This window comes from Struthio camelus, chromosome 1, assembly GCF_040807025.1.
Source record: "Struthio camelus isolate bStrCam1 chromosome 1, bStrCam1.hap1, whole genome shotgun sequence".
Classification (NCBI taxonomy): domain Eukaryota; kingdom Metazoa; phylum Chordata; class Aves; order Struthioniformes; family Struthionidae; genus Struthio; species Struthio camelus.
In genome coordinates this window covers 221345240-221364245 of record NC_090942.1, presented here as the reverse complement: position 1 = coordinate 221364245, position 19006 = coordinate 221345240, and the positions used below count along the sequence as shown (strand labels likewise).

At 39.4% G+C, this 19006-nt stretch overlaps 1 protein-coding gene across 17 annotated transcripts in view; it reads left to right on the top strand.

Moving 5' to 3' along the window:
• Positions 1-18656, top strand: part of EMSY (EMSY transcriptional repressor, BRCA2 interacting) — a 40700-nt gene extending 22044 nt beyond the window's left edge. For 6 of the 17 annotated variants that reach the window (XM_068930726.1, XM_068930717.1, XM_068930721.1 and 3 more), the window contains 12 exons: positions 292-441; positions 1984-2157; positions 4391-4527; positions 6142-6315; positions 7235-7433; positions 8556-8720; positions 8978-9136; positions 11022-11081; positions 12159-12313; positions 13740-14303; positions 15148-15660; positions 17222-18656. In XM_068930726.1, coding sequence (XP_068786827.1) covers positions 292-441; positions 1984-2157; positions 4391-4527; positions 6142-6315; positions 7235-7433; positions 8556-8720; positions 8978-9136; positions 11022-11081; positions 12159-12313; positions 13740-14303; positions 15148-15660; positions 17222-17416 — 2645 coding nt within the window. In that variant the 3' untranslated portion in view covers positions 17417-18656. The remainder of the gene's footprint in view (positions 1-291; positions 442-1983; positions 2158-4390; positions 4528-6141; positions 6316-7234; positions 7434-8555; positions 8721-8977; positions 9137-11021; positions 11082-12158; positions 12314-13739; positions 14304-15147; positions 15661-17221) is intronic. The other 11 variants (XM_068930733.1, XM_068930723.1, XM_068930730.1 and 8 more) reach the window with 7 other exon arrangements.
• The last annotated feature ends 350 nt before the right edge of the window (positions 18657-19006 follow it).

Below are 19006 nucleotides of genomic sequence, written 5' to 3'. Positions count from 1 at the left end.
AGAGGTTAAAAATCACTGCAACAAATCAATAATGAAATAGAATCCCATGTGTCAGTGGGAGTAGCAAGGAATTGAAACAGGCACATGCTGTCTTGTTATTTGAAAGAGGAAAAAAAAAAAAAAAAAGACCCCAACCCAACAGAAAAAAATTCTTTTCAGGATCAAGAATACATTGGGCCCAGAATAGAAGCCTTGTGAGGCTACTTGCCTACTAGGGCTTGGTCTGAGAAAACATTTCAAAAAGTAACTTTTCGTGCCTGTATTTTAACAGTGACCTTTCTCCTTTCCTAGGTGTTAAAATAATCACTCAACAGGTGCAACCCAGTAAAATCCTTCCCAAACCAGTTACAGCGACCTTGCCCAGCAGTAGCAATTCACCTATTATGGTGGTTAGCAGTAATGGGACTATCATGACAACTAAACTGGTCACTACTCCCACTGGTAAGTTATTGTTCTGAGAAGGGAAGGGAGGGTAAACCCAACATGCAGGAGATTAAAACATGGTTTATTAGGGTAAAAAAGCCCTTGTGCCTCTTGTAAACAGTGAGCACAACAGCACATTCACAAACCTGTTCATAATCATTCTAGACTAGACTTTCTGCCGCTGAGTGTTTTTTTTTTTTTTTTTATTATTCCTCTTGTGGTCTCCTTGAGTTGAACGCACAAAAGTATCACCATTCCTTCCCCAATGGGTTTGTTTAAAAGGAAATTTTTTGCAACTTGCACTGATACTTTGCACTTCTGTAGCACCTTATAGTGGAGGATTTAAATTAAATTTTTAGGTACCTCCAGCAGGTAGGTCAGCATTATTCCTATGTTATATGTGTGGAATTTAAAAGACAGGTGACTTGCTCATAGTCTTGCAGTGAGTTTGTAAAAAGGTTAGTAAATGGAACTTTAAACGCCCAGTGATTTCCTGGGGTTCTAATTGTGTTTGTGCTTCCTTTTTTGTATAAAATCAGAAGTTGTATAGACTGTTCAGTTTGTAACTTGTGTGAGGAAGATTTTCAAGGCAGATTAATCCTGAGTTTCCTGAAAACCAGGATAAATTTGCTTGCTGAACTTTTAGCATGGGTTGGGAATATTAGTGTAAACTAATGGTTAATGTTGAGTATCTTTAACTTTAACTCTTGAAATACTTCTCACAAATATTCTTAAGTGCATTTAAAAAAAAAATAAGTTTGATTTACAAACTGAATTGCTTTCTCCTAGATTTGAACATGTGGCTTCCCTGTTAACACAAACTGTTTTGCTTTGTGATCTTTAGCAATTAAGGTCTGTAGTGCATTATCAGCAGCAGTATAATCAGAATGGAATCATGTTAGCGTAGCTGTTGACTCCTGTTATTATTTTGAGCAAATTTCTTTTGTAGACTCAGTCCTGCTTCCATTCTGAGGAGCAGCAGCTAGGCAGAAGGAGCGTTTATACCCTGTCAAAAGGCTTGTTTTGTACTTCTAAATGCTAAATCTGCAAGACTGCATTTTCATTATAAATCATGTTTTTCTCTTAGAGTGCTATTTAAGCCAGTCATTTGTGGTGTTCTGAATGGTTTGTCTCATGGGAAACGTGAGATTGCAGGTCTTTTTCAAGAGCGGAAGGGTTCAATTCTGGTAGTGTCATCGGATGAACTCTTGTGCCTCTAATAAAGCAAATGGCAAACGTACGGGTTTAACACCTGTCTATAGGTCTAAACACCTATTGAAACGTAAAACCCTTAGCACAAGGACACAAATTAAAATGTGGTAGTCATGGAGCATTTTGATATAATGCCTCCCAAAATCTTACGTTAAATTAAAATTGGCATATACTTGAATATCGCTCTGCCGATTTAAAAACTACCTGGAGTAAAGGGTGGTAATAAATGGCAACGTGGGATCTCTTTGAATGAAACCTAATGCTTTCTTTCTAAATTAACCTTTTCCACAAAAACAGGTAGCATAACATATTCTAACAGCAAACTTTCTTGTCTTTTCTTCCAAACAGGAACTCAAGCAACGTATACACGGCCAACAGTTAGCCCCTCTCTAGGGGCTCGGATGGCTGGAACTCCAGGGGCCGCTACTTATGTGAAAACTACGAGTGGTAGCATCATTACGGTAGTACCGAAATCACTGGCTACGCTGGGAGGCAAGATTATCAGCAGTAATATTGTTTCAGGTAGGCGTATGAGTACTTTGATATTAAGACTTATTTCAAAAGCAAGTTTAGACTTTCTCTAATTGTTCAGATCATTTCTGTGGGGTACGTGCTCAAATAATTATTAGGCCCTTTATGGGAGAAGAAATCAGAAGAAAAACAGCTGAGGATGAAAAAGAAAATAATGGGTGGAAGGTATAGAAGGGGAATGTTCTCATGGGTTACAGCAATTCTAAGATTTAAGAAGGAAGCACTTAATGGGAGGGAAGCTGGGAAAGAAAAGAGAAATCTAGAGGAGCAGAACTACTACATTGTCCTGTGCTAGAGGACAGGAAGTTCATACAGCTGTATTGTAGTCTGGCATCTTGATACTGCCCTTTTTCACTCCTCACTCAAAGAACCAACGGTACGTGTTGAGTCCAACTGGGCAGTCTCGTTCTCATCCCATTCTTCTTTTATTGATTTCAGTCTGTCTTTCCCTTACCCCATGTTCTAACTTGTGGCTTTCCTCCTAGCCTTGTGCAGATTCCTGCTGCTTTTCTTTACGTGAGTCTTCTGACCAGCCTTGATGCTTTCGGTCAGTACAGTCTCTAAACATAAGGTCTCTTTAAGACCAGGACTTGGCACATTCGCACCTGTTTCACTTTCTTAGTGTCAGTTTTGGGCTTAAACGGTGCTCACAGAGACAGGGTCTGGTACAATACCTAGCTAGGCACAGATAAACAGCCGCATCTGTTCTGGTTATCGCATTAGATCCTTAAATTACTCTTGGCTCCCACTGTTGGTGATGAGCAGAGACCCAACATGGCACCAGCCAGCTCAGTTCACCAGAAGGTGCTACAGGAGCTCGTGGAAGGGCTGCTTAGTTAATCCATGCTGCAGTATAGTCTGGTTCAGGTACCTGAATTTTTCAGATCTTACTTTCTATGAAGACTCAGCTTACTTTGGGACTAAAGCAGTTGCTTCTTTGTGAGTGAGTAACTTTTTCAGCCTGGTGCATGGATGAAGAATTGTTGAGAAAATTTCTAAATATATTGGTTAGTTTCTAGACAGGTGCAAATACCGCTTTTCTCCAGAGCACCAGTTTGTGCAGAAGAACCCTTATTAGGTAGTTTTCGTAAGGATTATACTGCTTGTCCTGAGATAACGCAAGTTTGGAAAGAGCGTCTACGTGGGTGGGTTTTTTTTTCCTGCTAAGGGAGGAGGCGACTAGACATTTAGTTGCTTCTTAAGTCATTCATAAGAGCATGATGGTCTCATCTCACAATGCCTTCCCTTTCCCAGAATAAGTAGAGTTACTAATCTGAAATATATAGCAAAATACGTGCAGGTATCACTGATGGATTGAAGGCAGCGAGTGGAATCCTTGCTTTGTAGCTCTGCTGACTCAGTGGTACCTTCTTCAGAGAGAAAGTGGAAGGTGTGGTAGAAAGCTGTCTGAGTGGATATTGAAATAGTAGCCTGATAACACTAGTGACTTAAATGTCAATATACATGCAATGTATGCAGATTGTGGACGACTGTCCAGAATTACCTGTCACTGCAGGTGAATGAAAACTTGCTACAGGGAATAGAACTAATTAAACAATGGGAGAGGAAGAGAAATAGTCAACACAGTTCTTCTTTAGAAAAGAAAAAGAAAGGAAGAAAAGGAAAAACATTTCTGAACTCAACTTTTAAAAACTGACTTTATAAAATAATAGCTTTTTTAATCTTTCCAGCCTTTTCTATTATATCAGCTCAATTCCAGAAAACATTAATATTTCGCTGGAGGAGACATGTATTCGTGGTACACAGATTCTTCTACAGATGTTATCTGTGCTCTGTGAACTGATAACATCTGTTATCTGTTGTCTATGCAAATATGACCTAGAGTTGAATGCTAGTGCTGCACTTATCTTCTCTAACTCTAGCCTTCAAAAAGTTAGGCACGTTAGCCTGAGAAAATTGCGTTTGTCTGCTCTGTAATTCATGAGAAGGGGCTGCCTGTCCTAATATGGAATGAATTACTCTGTCATGTGCCTGCCTCTTTTTATTGTATATGAAAGATATGTGGAGGAAGCATATAACTTGTATACGTCTAGTTAGGTGAGATATGTTCCTATTCTAAATGCTGTTTTAAAAGCCTAGCTTTAATCATTGCTGTGTTGGCAGAATTCAATACAGTGATTCCTATGAGCTAACCGATGTCTAAAGTGGAAGGAAATCTACATTTTGTAAACTGCACATTACTTCTTTTCCCACTAATGTTTAGGAACTACAACCAAAATCACTACAATTCCAATGACATCCAAGCCTAATGTGATTGTTGTGCAAAAGACTACTGGAAAAGGAACTACAATTCAAGGGCTTCCAGGCAAAAATGTTGTCACAACGTTGTTAAATGCTGGGGTAAGTAAGAGTTTCAAGACTAAAGTCTATAAGCCTAGTGACAGGATATGTGGTGGCTGCTGCATTCTTTCTGCTTCAGTCCCTATTAAAAAGCAAACTGTGCATGAGCTACATAACCCATATAGCATGCCCTAATGTCAGCGATGTTTGAGAAGCAAGTATGTTCTGCAGTATCTTCTGTGCAAGGCCCTTAAAATGAGCAGGGATTCTTCCTGAAGTTAAAGGAAAATAAAAAGTTTCAATTTTGTGTTTGCCCTTTTTCCCTGGTTAATGGCCTTGTAATCCTGAAGTGATTAAGTAGAATAACGGCGCTAAGATTTGAGTCATTTTAATGCTGTAATGAGAACCACGGTCCTGTGTTATAACCTTGCATCTCCAACTGTGTATCTCTTGGAGATAAAGGGCAGAAATAAATGGTATGTTCCGAGTAAGAGTACTGCCTTTTATTTTATATAGGGCATAGCACTGTAATGTCCTGTTCCTGAGTATCATGCAGTGGTGAATTATTTTTGGATAACCTGAAGTGCAGTAAGAACACAATCAAGTTTCCTACTTTAGCTGGGGTCACCTTCAAGTGCTAACTTACCGAAATGATGAACCTGCTGTGCATTCCTAGATAAAACTGAGATTTATGTGATAATGCTTTAAGGTGTAATCTTTAAAATCTACTGGGGTAGCAGAGCTGAACAGGGAAGTGTGTTTCCCCACCCCAGGAGAAGTTTTTAGAAGATTTCAAACTTTTTCTAGTTTCAGTAAGAACAAATGCCTAAAGGTGTTTTCACAGAAGTAGGAATCTCATGATATTAAAAAGTAGGAAACACAAAAAAGTGATGATGTTTCTGAAACAAGTATGGTTATTTCTGAAACAAGTATAGTTTTTGGAGTTTCTGGCTGCTTGATGGGAATTGTTAGGCATACTGAAAGTACTGGTAGCTAATGTTGTTTCTCATCTGGTTTATTACTGTGCAGCACTGAAAAAGCCTGCTCAATTTCATCACTGTTCTTAAGCTATCAAGAATCTAGTCATGCGTCAGAAGAATTTCAAAATCAGATGTTTTCCATGAAACAGCTGTGAATCTGCAATTTTTTCAATAAATTAACCTTTATTTTTTAAAAAATGCCCAAACTTAATGTCTTAGTGGTGATGATAATACAAAGATCTATATTTAAATAATTTCTTTTCGTAATTTTTAAACTTGATTCAAATTTTTAAAAATACCTTGCCAAAGCTAATGTCAATAGAAGTAAGAGGTTTTGAAAAACATTTGCAAAGGATTTGGGGGAAGTTCAAACTTACGTGAATTCTTTGAAGCAACTTCAAAAAGTTGTCAGTGTCGTTTACTTACCTTTTGAACTGCTCTTAAGTTTTGAATAAAAAACCCCCACAAATAATGGAAAAGGGAGTTTTAATAGCTTTTCCATTTGAAGCAGTAGGGTTTCTTCTTCTGGGTCTTTGAACGTTCTTCATCTTAAAAACAGCCAGTTCTAACAGCAACAAGTTGATTTCATGTAACTATGTTTTTTTTGTTTTGTTTTGTTTTCTTTCTTTTAAGAGAAGTGGGTCTCTCTGAAGTGTTTCACTCAGTTAACCTGTAAACTTTGGCTTCTCTACAGGGGGAGAAAACTATTCAGGCAGTGCCAGCAGGAGCAAAACCTGCTATCATCACTGCCACAAGACCCATCACAAAAATGATTGTTACACAGCCAAAAGGAATAGGGTCCACGGTCCAGCCAGCCACCAAAATCATCCCAACTAAAATTGTTTATGGTCAGCAAGGGAAAACGCAGGTACAGTGAGGTCCCATTTCTGTCTTGAAATGTACCCCTAAATTTTAATGGGAAGTAAACCATTTTTCACTGTGGTGCCACATCTGTTGCAGGGATTAATGTCCATAGTATGTGTATGTGGAGAATGAGATTTAGGATCTTAATCAGATGGCCTTGATTCCGATTTCTTGAACACAGCGTTTGCATTATTAGCTATTTCTGGAGGCCTAGAGAAAGTCAAAAGGAAATGCTAAGCCTGTTACATAGGTAAAACTTAAAACTGTTTGGGCATGGTTCTAGATGCCTCTTTAAGTCTTAAAACTAAAGATTAAATCATGAGAAATAAAAATGCAGAGCCTTCTGCTCTGGAGATGTACATCATCCTTGAAAATTGAGAATTTGACCTAGGTACTGTTCAGTGTGTGTTCATTCAGGTTGTCCCTGCAGCCTTGTGTAGTTGGTGGGGCTGTACCCAGAGAATCTGGCTTATTTCTGGACACTCTGTTTCAACTTTCTCTGGTTGCACTTTCTATATAAAAGAATTCAACTTTTATCAGGGGTTAATTTTTTTTTTTTTTTCTATGGTGACTGTTTAAGACTCCATTTACGATGGGCTTGTTCTTATCGGTGCGGTCCACGTTCCAGGCCACTTGCGTAGCTTTCTCTCATCAGCTGCGTAGTTGTATCCGGTCCTGAAGAACGACTGTTTAGCGCTCCATATTACTGAAGTCAGAAGTATGTTCTTGTGCACTGCCGTTTATTAGGGCTTTGTAGTTTAATAACCAGAGCTGCTGAATTTACAGGACGACATTTTTAGTAAAATGTTGATATTACGTAGGTCTTTTACATTGATCTATTTTAGTGGAACACCGTTCGGTGATTGCTCGGTTCTGTTTTTTTGAGTGCTCTTACTGTACACAGAATATGTCTTTCTGATTAGGTTCTTATAAAGCCAAAGCCAGTGACGTTTCAAGCAACAGTTGTGAGCGAGCAAACTAGGCAGTTGGTAACTGAAACGTTACAGCAGGCATCAAGAGTGGCAGAGACAGGAAACTCTTCTCTCCCAGAAGTGAAAGAAGAACCACAAACCTACACTGATAGCAGCTCATCTTCGACAGAGTCCTCCCAGAGCTCCCAAGGTATGTATTATTAGTGTTGAATAAAATGTAATTGGACTGTCTCCCAAGCGTGCTAGCTGTGTTCATATGACTCACTGCATCTCTTTTTAGCACAGTTTCTTACCCAACCTGTTAGCAGTGTCATTGTCCACTTCCCTGATTATTTATTTATTCATTTATTTGACCAGACTATATTCTTCACCTTCCTATGTAAAAAATGGAGATAATGTTTTTCCTGTTGAGATCTGACTAGTGTGTGGCCTGCAGCCTGTTCCCTTTTTTTGCGGGGAGGAAAAAGGGAGGGTGGAGAGGATCCTTCAGAGATGGGCAGAGTTGCAGTCTGTTTGGCCACCTGCCACTCTCTTTCAATTGGAGCATCTTTCCATTGCGTGACTGAAAACTGCCGCAGTCATGTGAATGACATGAATTTTGGCCCTTTTGTGGGAACACGCATGTGCATGTGGAGACAATAGCAGAGTTGCACCCACGATGGAAGTGCCGCCATGGCTTCATGCCATGGGTAACAGATGCAGTTCTCATCATGTGGTAGAGGAGGATCAGTGCATAGATAACACCCAGCCTCTTGTCAGGAGGGTCCCTAAGGCCTATCACTGCTTTAAACAAAAGCCAATATCTGTCTATAAAACACTTTCCACTTATTTAAAGCGCCTTCTCTTTCAGTCACCTTTGCTATATAATTCTGTAGCTGTTGGTATATACCGTCATTTTAAGTTAATTGAAAAGAGTTTTGAGGATTCAGCAAGCTTAAAAAAATTCTAGATGCCTTTAAACCACTGAAACCTTCTGAAAAAAGTTCAGTCTAAGACAGGTTCGCCATACAAAATAACCTGCCAAACTTCAGTTGTTCAAACAAAAGCTTTTATAAGCAACTAAGAAATAGAATCTTTTTATTGGAAGCTGTTGATAGCGTTAGCTGTGTTTTGTTTCAGGAGTCACCTATAATAAAAAATAAAGTACTGCAGAATGAAAGTGTGCATCTGTGACACTCAGAGCCTTGTCCAGTAGATTTCTGAATAGTAACCTGCTTGAAATTTGAACTCCAGTCTTGCTTTGTGCAAGCGCTTTGGGTTGGAAGTCTTGGTTCTATGATGATTTGATGTGCCCTTACTCTTTTGCAAACAGATTCTCAGCCTGTAGTCCATGTGATTGCTTCACGAAGTCAGGATTGGTCAGAACATGAAATTGCTGTGGACACGAGCCCTACAATAATTTACCAGGATGTATCCGGTGAATCTCAGTCAGCTACTTCCACAATAAAAGCCCTGTTGGAGCTTCAGCAGACAACAGGTGTGTTAATGCATGTGGTTTTTTCTTTTTTTGATTTTTTTTTGTTGCTTTAAGAATTACTTGAAAGCAGTCAGCCGCTACTTGCTTAAATAACAATTTGTAATTGAAAACCACCTACCTCGAATCAATTTGTTTCTGTACTTCTGTCCTGTAAAAGTTTGTTTAAAACTGTTACATAGCGTTCACTATTTAATTAAGATCTTGTGTTTATATTGGAGGTTTATTGTACTAAATCCAGTACTTGTTGTCTTTTAAAGCAGTGAAGGAGAAGTTAGAATCAAAGCCAAGACAGCCTACCATTGACTTGAGCCAAATGGCTGTCCCAATCCAGATGACCCAAGAAAAGAGGCATTCTCCAGAAAGTCCTTCAATTGCTGTGGTAGAGTCAGAATTAGTTGCTGAATATATCACAACTGGTAAGTGACTAAGATATTTTGGGATGACGGATTTGCAGTTGAAATCTAGGGATTTTCTTTTGGGGTTTTCTCAGGATGGGTTTCATTTATATCTTTCTGTATAATCTTTTTTTAGTGCAAATGAATTATTTTTTTCCCTAGACCCTCTGCAGGGGACAGAGATTGCATCTGCTTTTCTGGGGCATATTGGAGAATGTTTCTAACTGAAACAAAGGGTTGGTGCTTCAAGACATACTAGATTTAAAAGATTTTCTGCCCTCTGATCTGATGGAGAGGGCAGGCGATCCCACTTGTTGCCTTTAGGGAAAAAGTTTTTAAAAAAAAAAAAAAAAAGTTGCAGGAGCTACATACTAGTGTTGTGTATGTTGAGTGGAGTCAGGCTTTAAATTAGTTCAATCCATGTTAGCAAAATGTTTTGCGTACCAGCACTAAGTCAGCTTTTTGGACAGGTGAGCATTTAGCATTCTAATGTAATTGCCAGCTGCTTCATTTGCTAGGAGGTTTTGAGCTGCTATATTTGCACATTATAGGAAAAGGAATTATTCAAACAGAAGTTTTTAAGGGCTGAATCTCAAACATAAATTTTTTTTTTTTTTTTGTTAAATCTGACACTTTCCATCTGTCCATCTGGGTGCCTATGTAGCCCCAGTCTTTGGCTCCCTTCCACTGGACACATCTCTGATTATACCATGCCTCTCTGATGTTCTCTGCTACCCCAGGACACTAGCCCTGAGCCACCTCCCCTACATATGTGAAAGGATCGAACGATATATTTTTTGGTTTAATTTCTTCATCTACGTTCGCATTAGTGGTTTCTCTGCTTAATTTGGAAAATGAAGACGAAAGTGTTGAAAATCTGCATGGGAAAAGAGGAATAAAACTTGATTGTATTAAAATGTATAAATTCATATCTAACTTCAGGGTTTCTAAGTATTAAGTGTCCAATCTGATATTTCCATTTTTCATTCTCCTCTTCTGCACCTCCTCCCCTCACTTCCATTCCTGGTACAGTCTAAATTTAAAGTTGTGTGTAACTGTGTGTGGGAGGGCAGGGAGGTAGGGGATGTTATTGTTGCTCTTTCAGATAACGCTTACTGTATCTGGCTTCAGTTTTGAACGTTTGAGTCATGCTCTCTTGGATGCCTTTTAAAACACATTCGGGAGTACAGTAAATAGTGTTAAACGGATCTCCAGTTAACACGGCAGCCAGTCATGTTCACTGACGTGATCAGATGCATTGACTGTGCTTGTATTCAAAGTTCGAGGTATAGTTTTCCCTGGGGCATGCTGTAAAAATTGATTTAAATCAGGGCCCTTGGCAAGGGGGGAAAGTCCAGTCAGTATCTATGTAGACTTAAATCCTTTTCTGCAGATGAGAAGCCGTGCAAGCAACAACGTTGAAAGTTTCTCTGAGCTACTGTTTGAGACACTACACTATATGAAAACAGTGTTTTTTTGTGAATCTTGAGGTGATTACAGGAACCTGCCGGCGAAGCGCAATATGCTGTGGATTGGCTAGCAGCAGTCTCTTTTACAGTGCAAACCTGGTTATTTTGCTCCTACGTTTTTCCCCCCCTTGCCCTCTCCTTCCACCAGCTTACCGGCCTTCCCTGGCAGCGCTCGCTTAATGGAGCGTTTCCTTTTGTTTTAATGTGTGCTTCTCAGGATTCATCAGTAATCCAAGCAGCTATATTTTCTGCGAGAAAGTTTGTTAGCAAGGTAGTAAACAAGCTATAGCCTGTTGTGAAATTTCATGCGTGCGTCTCGAACGAAGGATTAGGCCCACTTTAATCTAAATGGGAATTGGGATTCAACATGAACTTCCTAGTGAGATGAAAGGAGCAGTTCACGCATCTCAGTGTTACCGTTTTTTGTCTGTCTGCAGACTCAGGAAGACAACACTGTATTGGTTCACATTCGGAAGAATATCTACACAACCATATAGGTTAGAAACTTTATATTTTAAATGAAGTCTTAAATTCTGCAGGAACTGTTGGGGAGATTCATGATGATGGATCTGGCACAGCATGCAGGCCGGTATTGGTATAATCCAACTGCTTTCTTGGAGTAGGACAGTAAAATTTTCATATTAAGTAAAAATTTAGCCTGCCTTTTAACTCTCAGCAAGATCTCTAGTAACTTTAAACCTTCAGTTATGTGATAACTGAATATAAAGTTTTCTTTACTACTACTTTCTCAGTCAATCAGTATTTTGTGACTTTTTAGAAGTTAATTAAAGTAAATATTTGAATACTGGTATGGACTGGCATAAACTAATTTAGAGTCTTGTTTTATCAGTGACTCCTTGGCTTATCAGTGACTGCAATATAGAATGGTTTTGTTTTTTTCTCACCTGAAGATCATTTCTCTTCCAATCCACTGTTTAATTGCAGAGCCATAACCAGAGCTGCATAACTTGTATTGGATTTGTGCTAAAAAATAACTTGGACAAATGACAAAGTCTCCATTTCTGTCTGTGATTTCTGATCGACCTTCCTTGCTTTCTTAATTCCCGAATAATTTTCTAATTACTAATCTTGCAAATTTAAGCTATGCTCTGAAGATTATTTCCTGCCATGTATCAGTGGTAGATATTCAGTGGGCAAGGCTTGCTGTTCTTAATTGCAGTCAGTTGTGCAGGTGCTTTTAGCAGTGCAAAGATTACAGAATAATTTGTGCTCTACAGTGTTGTGCTGGTGATGTATGAAGAACCCGGATGAAAATTGAATGTAGATTCTGTTTACAAAGTTAGTGTATTGGGAGAGGGAGGCCATGGGAGATTCAAACCAAGCATGGTTGCTTAGAAATCGGAGACAAAACCAGCCCCCCGAGATGCTATTTTAAGTGGCATCTCAGACTAGATCTACACTTTAAGGTTGAAGCTAGCATACAGTAAAAGACTTGTTTCATATTCAGATCTTTATTTCGCTCATACGCTTTCAGCTGAAGGTTAAGTGCAAAGCAAACGGATGAGTTTACCGCAGTTAGTTTTGGGAAATGCCACTCACCTCTTTACTTTCAGTCAGTCATCGGTCACAGCCCCACCAGCAGTCATCCCAGCCCCAGAGGACTCTGCTGCAGCATGTGGCTCAGTCGCAGACAGCAACGCAGACTTCCGTTGTGGTGAAATCCATCCCCGCATCTTCCACAGGCGCAATTACCCATATCATGCAGCAGGTTGTACCCTTTCTTTTCCAAGCAGTCTATACAGCAGTAGGTTATGTGAATTACATAGGACCACAGCTTGATTTGAAAGACTCTGTGAAAGACACTGGTTGCTACCAGTGGAACTGCTAAGCGTGAGGACAAATCAGTAGCTTCGTTTTAATGTTGCCTGTTGTGGTGGGACATGGGAGAAGCTGAATGGATTACTTGAGACTGTTAAGTGAGAGCTATTCGCAGCTGCTATAACAAAGATATTGCTACCTGGATTATTTTTTCCTGTTTGCATGTCATCTCTTCAGCAGAACCAAACTGCTTCTCTGTGTGTTGTATTACAGAAGGACTGGGCTCTTCAGGTCATGATGGCCTTAGTGTAGGGGAAGAGGGATGAAGCAGAACCCAGATGATGTATCACAGAGCTCTTACAATGCCTTTTTGGTTGGAGGGCTTTAGTTTGTGAAAAGGCAAACTTCTCTATTTGCTGAATCAAAAAATAAGATTATATTTAGACACGTGTGGTGGGGATTCCAAAGAGGTCAAACCACTAAAGCAAATCCTGCATCTTGCGGTGAAATCTTATTGAAGCCACGTTGATTCCTTTATTCAAGAACTGATGTTTTTGTCACTCTGGAGTAGTAGATTACCCCAGATGAATGCACACAGCTCAACTCCGCATTGCTGTAATGTCTAGGAACTGCAACTGTGGACTAAGACAGCGCAGGTCATAAACCTACAGCAGAGAGCCTATTTTGGTTGGTGTTTGAGTGGGCTGCCTCGCTCTGCTAACACCACTTATTAACAGGTTTATGCTATGGCATGCAAAGGACAGTAACATAGGTCTGTTGTTCCCTCAGGTCCCTCAAAAGCTCAGTGCTTGTGCTATGCGCAACAAGAATTGCAGTAAGATTTTGAGGAAGAGGAGAGAAGAGAGGATCTGGTTGAAATAGGGTAGTTTCTAGGTATACAGGCAGCTGCAGAAGAAACGGCGAAGATAGTAAGGAGACTCTCAAGAGACAGAATAAGAGTTTTTCACGTTGAGAGACTCTGGCTTTCTTAAAGACCCATCCGTTCACCCAGCTGCTAATCCCTATTGCTTCATATCAAACTGCTGTGGAACTTGAGGGGTTTTGAACCTTAGTCTGATAAGTGCAAGGGCTACATAATCACCATCGAGAATTAGTTACGCAGTTAATGTTGTCACATAGGGACATTCCACGTTTTAACAAGGGAAAAAGTAGCTATGATTGCTTAGGTATTGTGAATTCACTGTGGAAAGGTGTTTTTTGTTGTTTTTAAGTATGAGTTGGGAGCCTATAATGAATGGTAAAATAACTTAGGTAGTCCAACTGAAAGAAAAAAAAAAACAAACTATTTTTAGATTATGCATTCTTATAATTTAGGCTTCTCTTTACTAACTCATCTGTAACTTCTTCTTATTAAGGCCTTAAGCAGTCACAGTGCATTTACCAAACACAGTGAACAGCTTGGAACTGAGGAAGGAGAAGTGGAAGAGATGGACACCTTAGATCCTCAGACTGGCCTGTTTTACAGATCTGCCCTGACACAATCGCAGGCACAGAAACAGCAAAAACTGAGTCAACCACAGCTGGAACAGACTCAACTGCAAGTGAAAACTCTGCAGTGTTTCCAGACTAAGCAGAAGCAGACAATCCACCTGCAGGCTGATCAAATCCAGCACAAACTCCCACAAATGCCCCAGCTTTCTATAAGGCATCAAAAGCTAACCCCCCTGCAGCAAGAGCAAGCACAGACCAAACCAGATGCACAGCACCCCCCTCACCACATGATGGCCAAAGAAAGGCAACTCCCTACCTTAGTGGCACAGCCACAGCAAACTGTAGTACAGGTGCTTGCAGTAAAAACCACGCAGCAGCTGCCCAAACTGCAACAGGCACCAACGGCACAAAAAATCTACGTGCAGCCCCAACCCCCCCAGAGTCAAATGCAGCTACCTGCCTCTTCAGAGAAACAGCCAGCAAGCCAGGTAACGGAATATTGATAGCATGCAAAATAAACGTCGCTGTTCAAGGAAAAAATCAAAACACCAACCCTGTCGCTGTAGCAGTGTTTTGTCCTGGCAAGAGAGAACTCCTCATTCCGCTGGTATTAATTACCCATCAGAAGGTTGACACTAGGCAAGAGAAGCACGTGTTATAGGGGAAAAATCCATAGAGCTCACAAACGTGTTTTGTTGGACAGTTTTTATGAATTTCTGCCACCACTGGTGCATGGAATTTGTCCCTAATTATTTTCTTTTCTTTTTTAGATATGACACATTATTAATTTCCGTTCCCGTAGCACTTTTTATTTCTGTGGAAATAAAGATGAATACACTGCAGTCTCCTGAGGCTCTCCATTGTACGTCTTCCTTTGTAGTTTACATCGCCCCAAAGTTAAATGACTTTTATGTGCTGGAGTAATTTGATTTTCCTTGGGAGGGGAAAATTTAAAGAGTAAGAAACGTGGAAGGAAAAAAAAACATGTGTTTTAACTGCAGAAAAGTATAATTTTTTTCCTGGCCCTTTGAGGCATATATATGAAAACAAGAGGGTTAACAAACATTACATGGGGATGTAAATCCCAAAGGAAAACGAGGCTGCTGTGGTATTATACTGCTACAATCCTTGTCTAGCAGCCCAAAAAGCTGCCTTTCCCCAGGCTTCAATTAACTGTTACCATACTATTGCTAATTCCTTTGTTAAAACACTGAGTTTCAACTGTCTTCCTAATAGCAAGTATGTTGTTTGTGCCATACTGTCCTTGGAAATATTGATTAGATTTCAATAAAAATCTAGCTGTAACATGCACAACAAAAATTTGATTTTCAGGTGCAGCATCCAATTAAAACGCACGGATCCACTGTTACAAAGATAACTTTTGAGGGGCATCAGCCTCCTTCTGTTTCAAAGGTAGCAGGTGGCAGTTCTGTGCCCAAACTGGCGTTGCCGGTTACAAGCCTATTTCCCACGCAGGCATCCGTGAAGACAGCAGTAGCAGACATTTTGAGAATGTCTATGATGGAAGCTCAGATTGATGCAAGCATAGAACGTATGATAGTGGATCCCCAAAGCAAGGCCAGGTCCACTAGTAAAGTCGCTAGCGAAGCAGAGTCGTCACCTTGTACTCAGGTGCCGAGGGTGACTGCAGTAGGGATGACGGCAACTTCCATCCCCCAGCAACAGAAATCTAAAGAATCCAGTTCAAGTCCTCCTGCTGTTGGTCCTACTTTAACAGAGAGGAAACTCGATGCACAAGGAATGCCTACAACAAACCAGTTTATACACATTCAGAATATATCACAAAAGAAAGCTGAAGAGAGCTCATCAGAAATTGTTATCCAGGTAAGAGAAGACCAGAGCAAATAAGGCAGAGATTGAGCAGAGCAAACTCGCTTTGTCTGATATGATGATAGCAACTGAACAGTGTTCAAGTATTTTTTTTTCCTTATTCTCTTCGTTTTTTTGTTCTTTATCTTGTACTCTTGTACTTGCCAATGGATTACTGCTACGAAGTGTGTAGCGCTTGTTCAATTGAGCTCAAGTTTCGCCAGCAGTATGTCATTCACTATGTTCTCAGTGTTTTCCTTTGTTTTTCTGTTAGGGGAACAAGCCCAACTCATCTAATTTCACAGACTACTGTTATTTGTAATGCTTAAAAACTTCCTATGGATCTATGATCTAGTATTGTTTATGATATCTAATAACGTTGTATTGAGTATACGATTACCTAGAGTACAAAACTGAATGAAGTAGAGGAGTTTTGCTAACGGGAAGAGTTCAGAAATGAGGTCTGGATTCAGAAAACGTTTTACATATAAACAGTCTTCCCACTGTTGAGTTAAAATGACTCTATGGACCTTTAAGTTAAATGCTTTGAATCATTGCTTAACTGATGATTATATTTTCATTGATTTTTTGTTGTCTTGAATGTGATCTTTTATGATGTAACATATGGTCAGAATTTCAACTGGTAAAGTATTTAAATTATGTGAGGACTTATAGCGATGTTATATGAATCTGTCTAGACAAGTCAGCGGTGTATGTGTTCACACAAATTATAGTGTAGATTGGAATGGTTTTGCTGTGTTTCATGATTGTGTTACGGTGAAAAAAATTTTGGTGGAAAAGTATTTCCATAAGGAGCTTTCAGATTTCTCATGTTTACTTTGTAAAGTCTTCGTCACAGCTAACTTTCCTTTTGTAGAAATCATCACTTTATACTCATTTTTAGTCCTCATTTCCCTAGATAGACAAAGGTGGATTTCTGTTTTCCTTTAAACTTGTATATTTTGAAAATCTGTATCGCTCATCGTTGTGGCCTGCTATGAGCAGTTTCAAAAATCCAAGTACTGCCCAGAATTTTGATTGTATAAACATGCAGATTTAGTTTCTAGAACCTGTGAAAGTAGAAACAGAAATAAATAGCTTAGATCTGTTGTGTTTTCTCAGCCTTTGTGCTACTCCATCTCTGAGCAGGGCCAGCTTGCATTGTGCTGTATGCAAAAAAAGGGAGAACTCCTTATGGCCGAACTGCCTAGCCTGACAAAGATAAGGCTGAAGAAAGTATTATCTCTACCTCTATTTGGGGAACGATGGGTTGAGGGTGTTAGTGCTTTAGCTGTTGGTTATGCAGGCAGTCTGTCACAGACCTTCAGTGAGGATCCGAGTTCAAAGATCAGTCCTTTAACAGCAAGGTTATTCTAATTTTATCTTTCACAACCTAACCCTGTGAAAGGGTATTTTGAAGCTTTAGCTACTATAACGAAACGTTCAACGAGCCGTAGTTAGGGAAAACTGCTCTTGGAAACCAAATACCCCTTTTCCACGAGTACCAGCGCTCTTACACGTCTTTACCTGTGAAAACCGTGCTTGTTAAAACTTGGGTTTTTTTCCTCTTTTTCAGACTATCCCTCAATATTCCATCCCTTGTCACTCCAGCTCCAATGTGGTAGTGGAACCCAGCGGGCTCCTGGAGCTCAACAACTTTACCAGCCAGCGCCTCGACGATGAGGAGACAGCAATGGAACAAGAGGTGGACAGTAGCACTGAGGACGGCACTGAGCCCAGCCCCTCTCAGAGTTCTGCTGAACAATCCTAAGGAATTGGGACACTGGAGTGCACTTTAAAACATCTTGGGATTTGAGTATCCCAGATGCCCTTGTATTGTGATGTCTTAGAGCACTTTGCTTATTAGAGTTGTTCATTGGACCCTTGAAGCATCAGTGTGTTTTAACAAGACAGTATTGCAAAAGCTGCATCTTTGGGGCGGGGGGGATGGGGGGAAATGTTTCCAAAAAGGTATAGTTACCGAGATAGAGTAAACCTGTGACAGTGGAATGTACTCCTGTTAAAAAGCAAATCTGCAGCGAATTCTACAGCTCGTGCATATGAAGCCCTTGCCCAGATGCTGAAAGCAGCTTTCAGTGAAAAGGGATCTTTACTTTGCTGTGTCTTTTTGTTAGCTGTTGAGCAAAACACCATCAAAAAAGAGAATGTTTATTAAATATTTGTATTTTTAAATAGCATGTGAGAGAAAAAGTGTCTCTGACAGTGCTGGAAAAGCCCCAGGAATTTTGGAATTGGTTAGCTTTCTTGCACTTGTGCTCACTTAGAGTTAAGATTTTTAATAAGCCTAAAAATATAGTTTATTTTTTTAAAATCCTTGTTGGTGAATGTTTGGAAATAAGCAAAAATCACTAACTAGTAGCAATGTGCGTTTGCTAGTGGACTTTTGTTTTCATGCTTTACAAGAAGTAGGGTAATGGCGTTATGAAGCATTTCTTTGTGCCATAAGCACGTGAAATGCTCATCTACTCTAGTTAATCCTTGATTATTTATTTAAAAATAAAATTTAAAGTGAGGCCAAGTTGTTTGAAAAGTTCCTGTTAAACAGGCAGGTGTGTTAATTCTAATACAAGTGGGATGCAGGTGGATATATTTTGGTATAAATGAGTTTTTCGAAATTGGGGAATAAATGGTTCAGCATCTGAAGTTGAACTTCCGAATTTAGAAGTGAGCTATGGCTTTTAAAAATCTGTATTTTACTCTTACATGCTGTTTCTAAAGTGACCATTTTGGAAGTTTAAAAGCTTAAATTGAAATACAGTGGTAGGTTTCAGAAATTAGCCTTATGACTTGGCTCGTTGAAGCAATACATTGGGTTTTTGTGATAGTTACAAGCCACAGAGGTTTGGGTTCAGGTGGGATAAGAGAAGCAGTTTTAATACATTCTGCTAATCAAGACAATAGTTTTCTTTTTTTTTTTTTTTCAAATGTATATAAAAACACGTTTTTAACTGTTTTGTATAGAATTCATTATAAATAACTAGTCATTTTAAGACTTGGACATATCATTCAATTGTGTATACATCTGTCAACCTAACTGCCCACTTTTTGGTGCTGAAGTACTACTGTAAGTAGATTTCATCCAAAGTCTAATACAGTTTTTGCATCAGTCTTTTCTTTAAGCTGTGATTTTACTGTTGGTATTGTAGTTAAGATTGAATTCCAGCTAGAGTAACTCTCAAAACTAAAAATACAAAACCTAAAAAAAATTAATCTTACTTGTCCTGAATATCCACCTATGTAAGAACATGCAGTATCCTCTAGATGGTGCTGTTGCTCTTTCCACTAACCTCGGTTATTTTATAAATGAAGTCCCTATGACTTTTTCATACCCTTTTTTTCT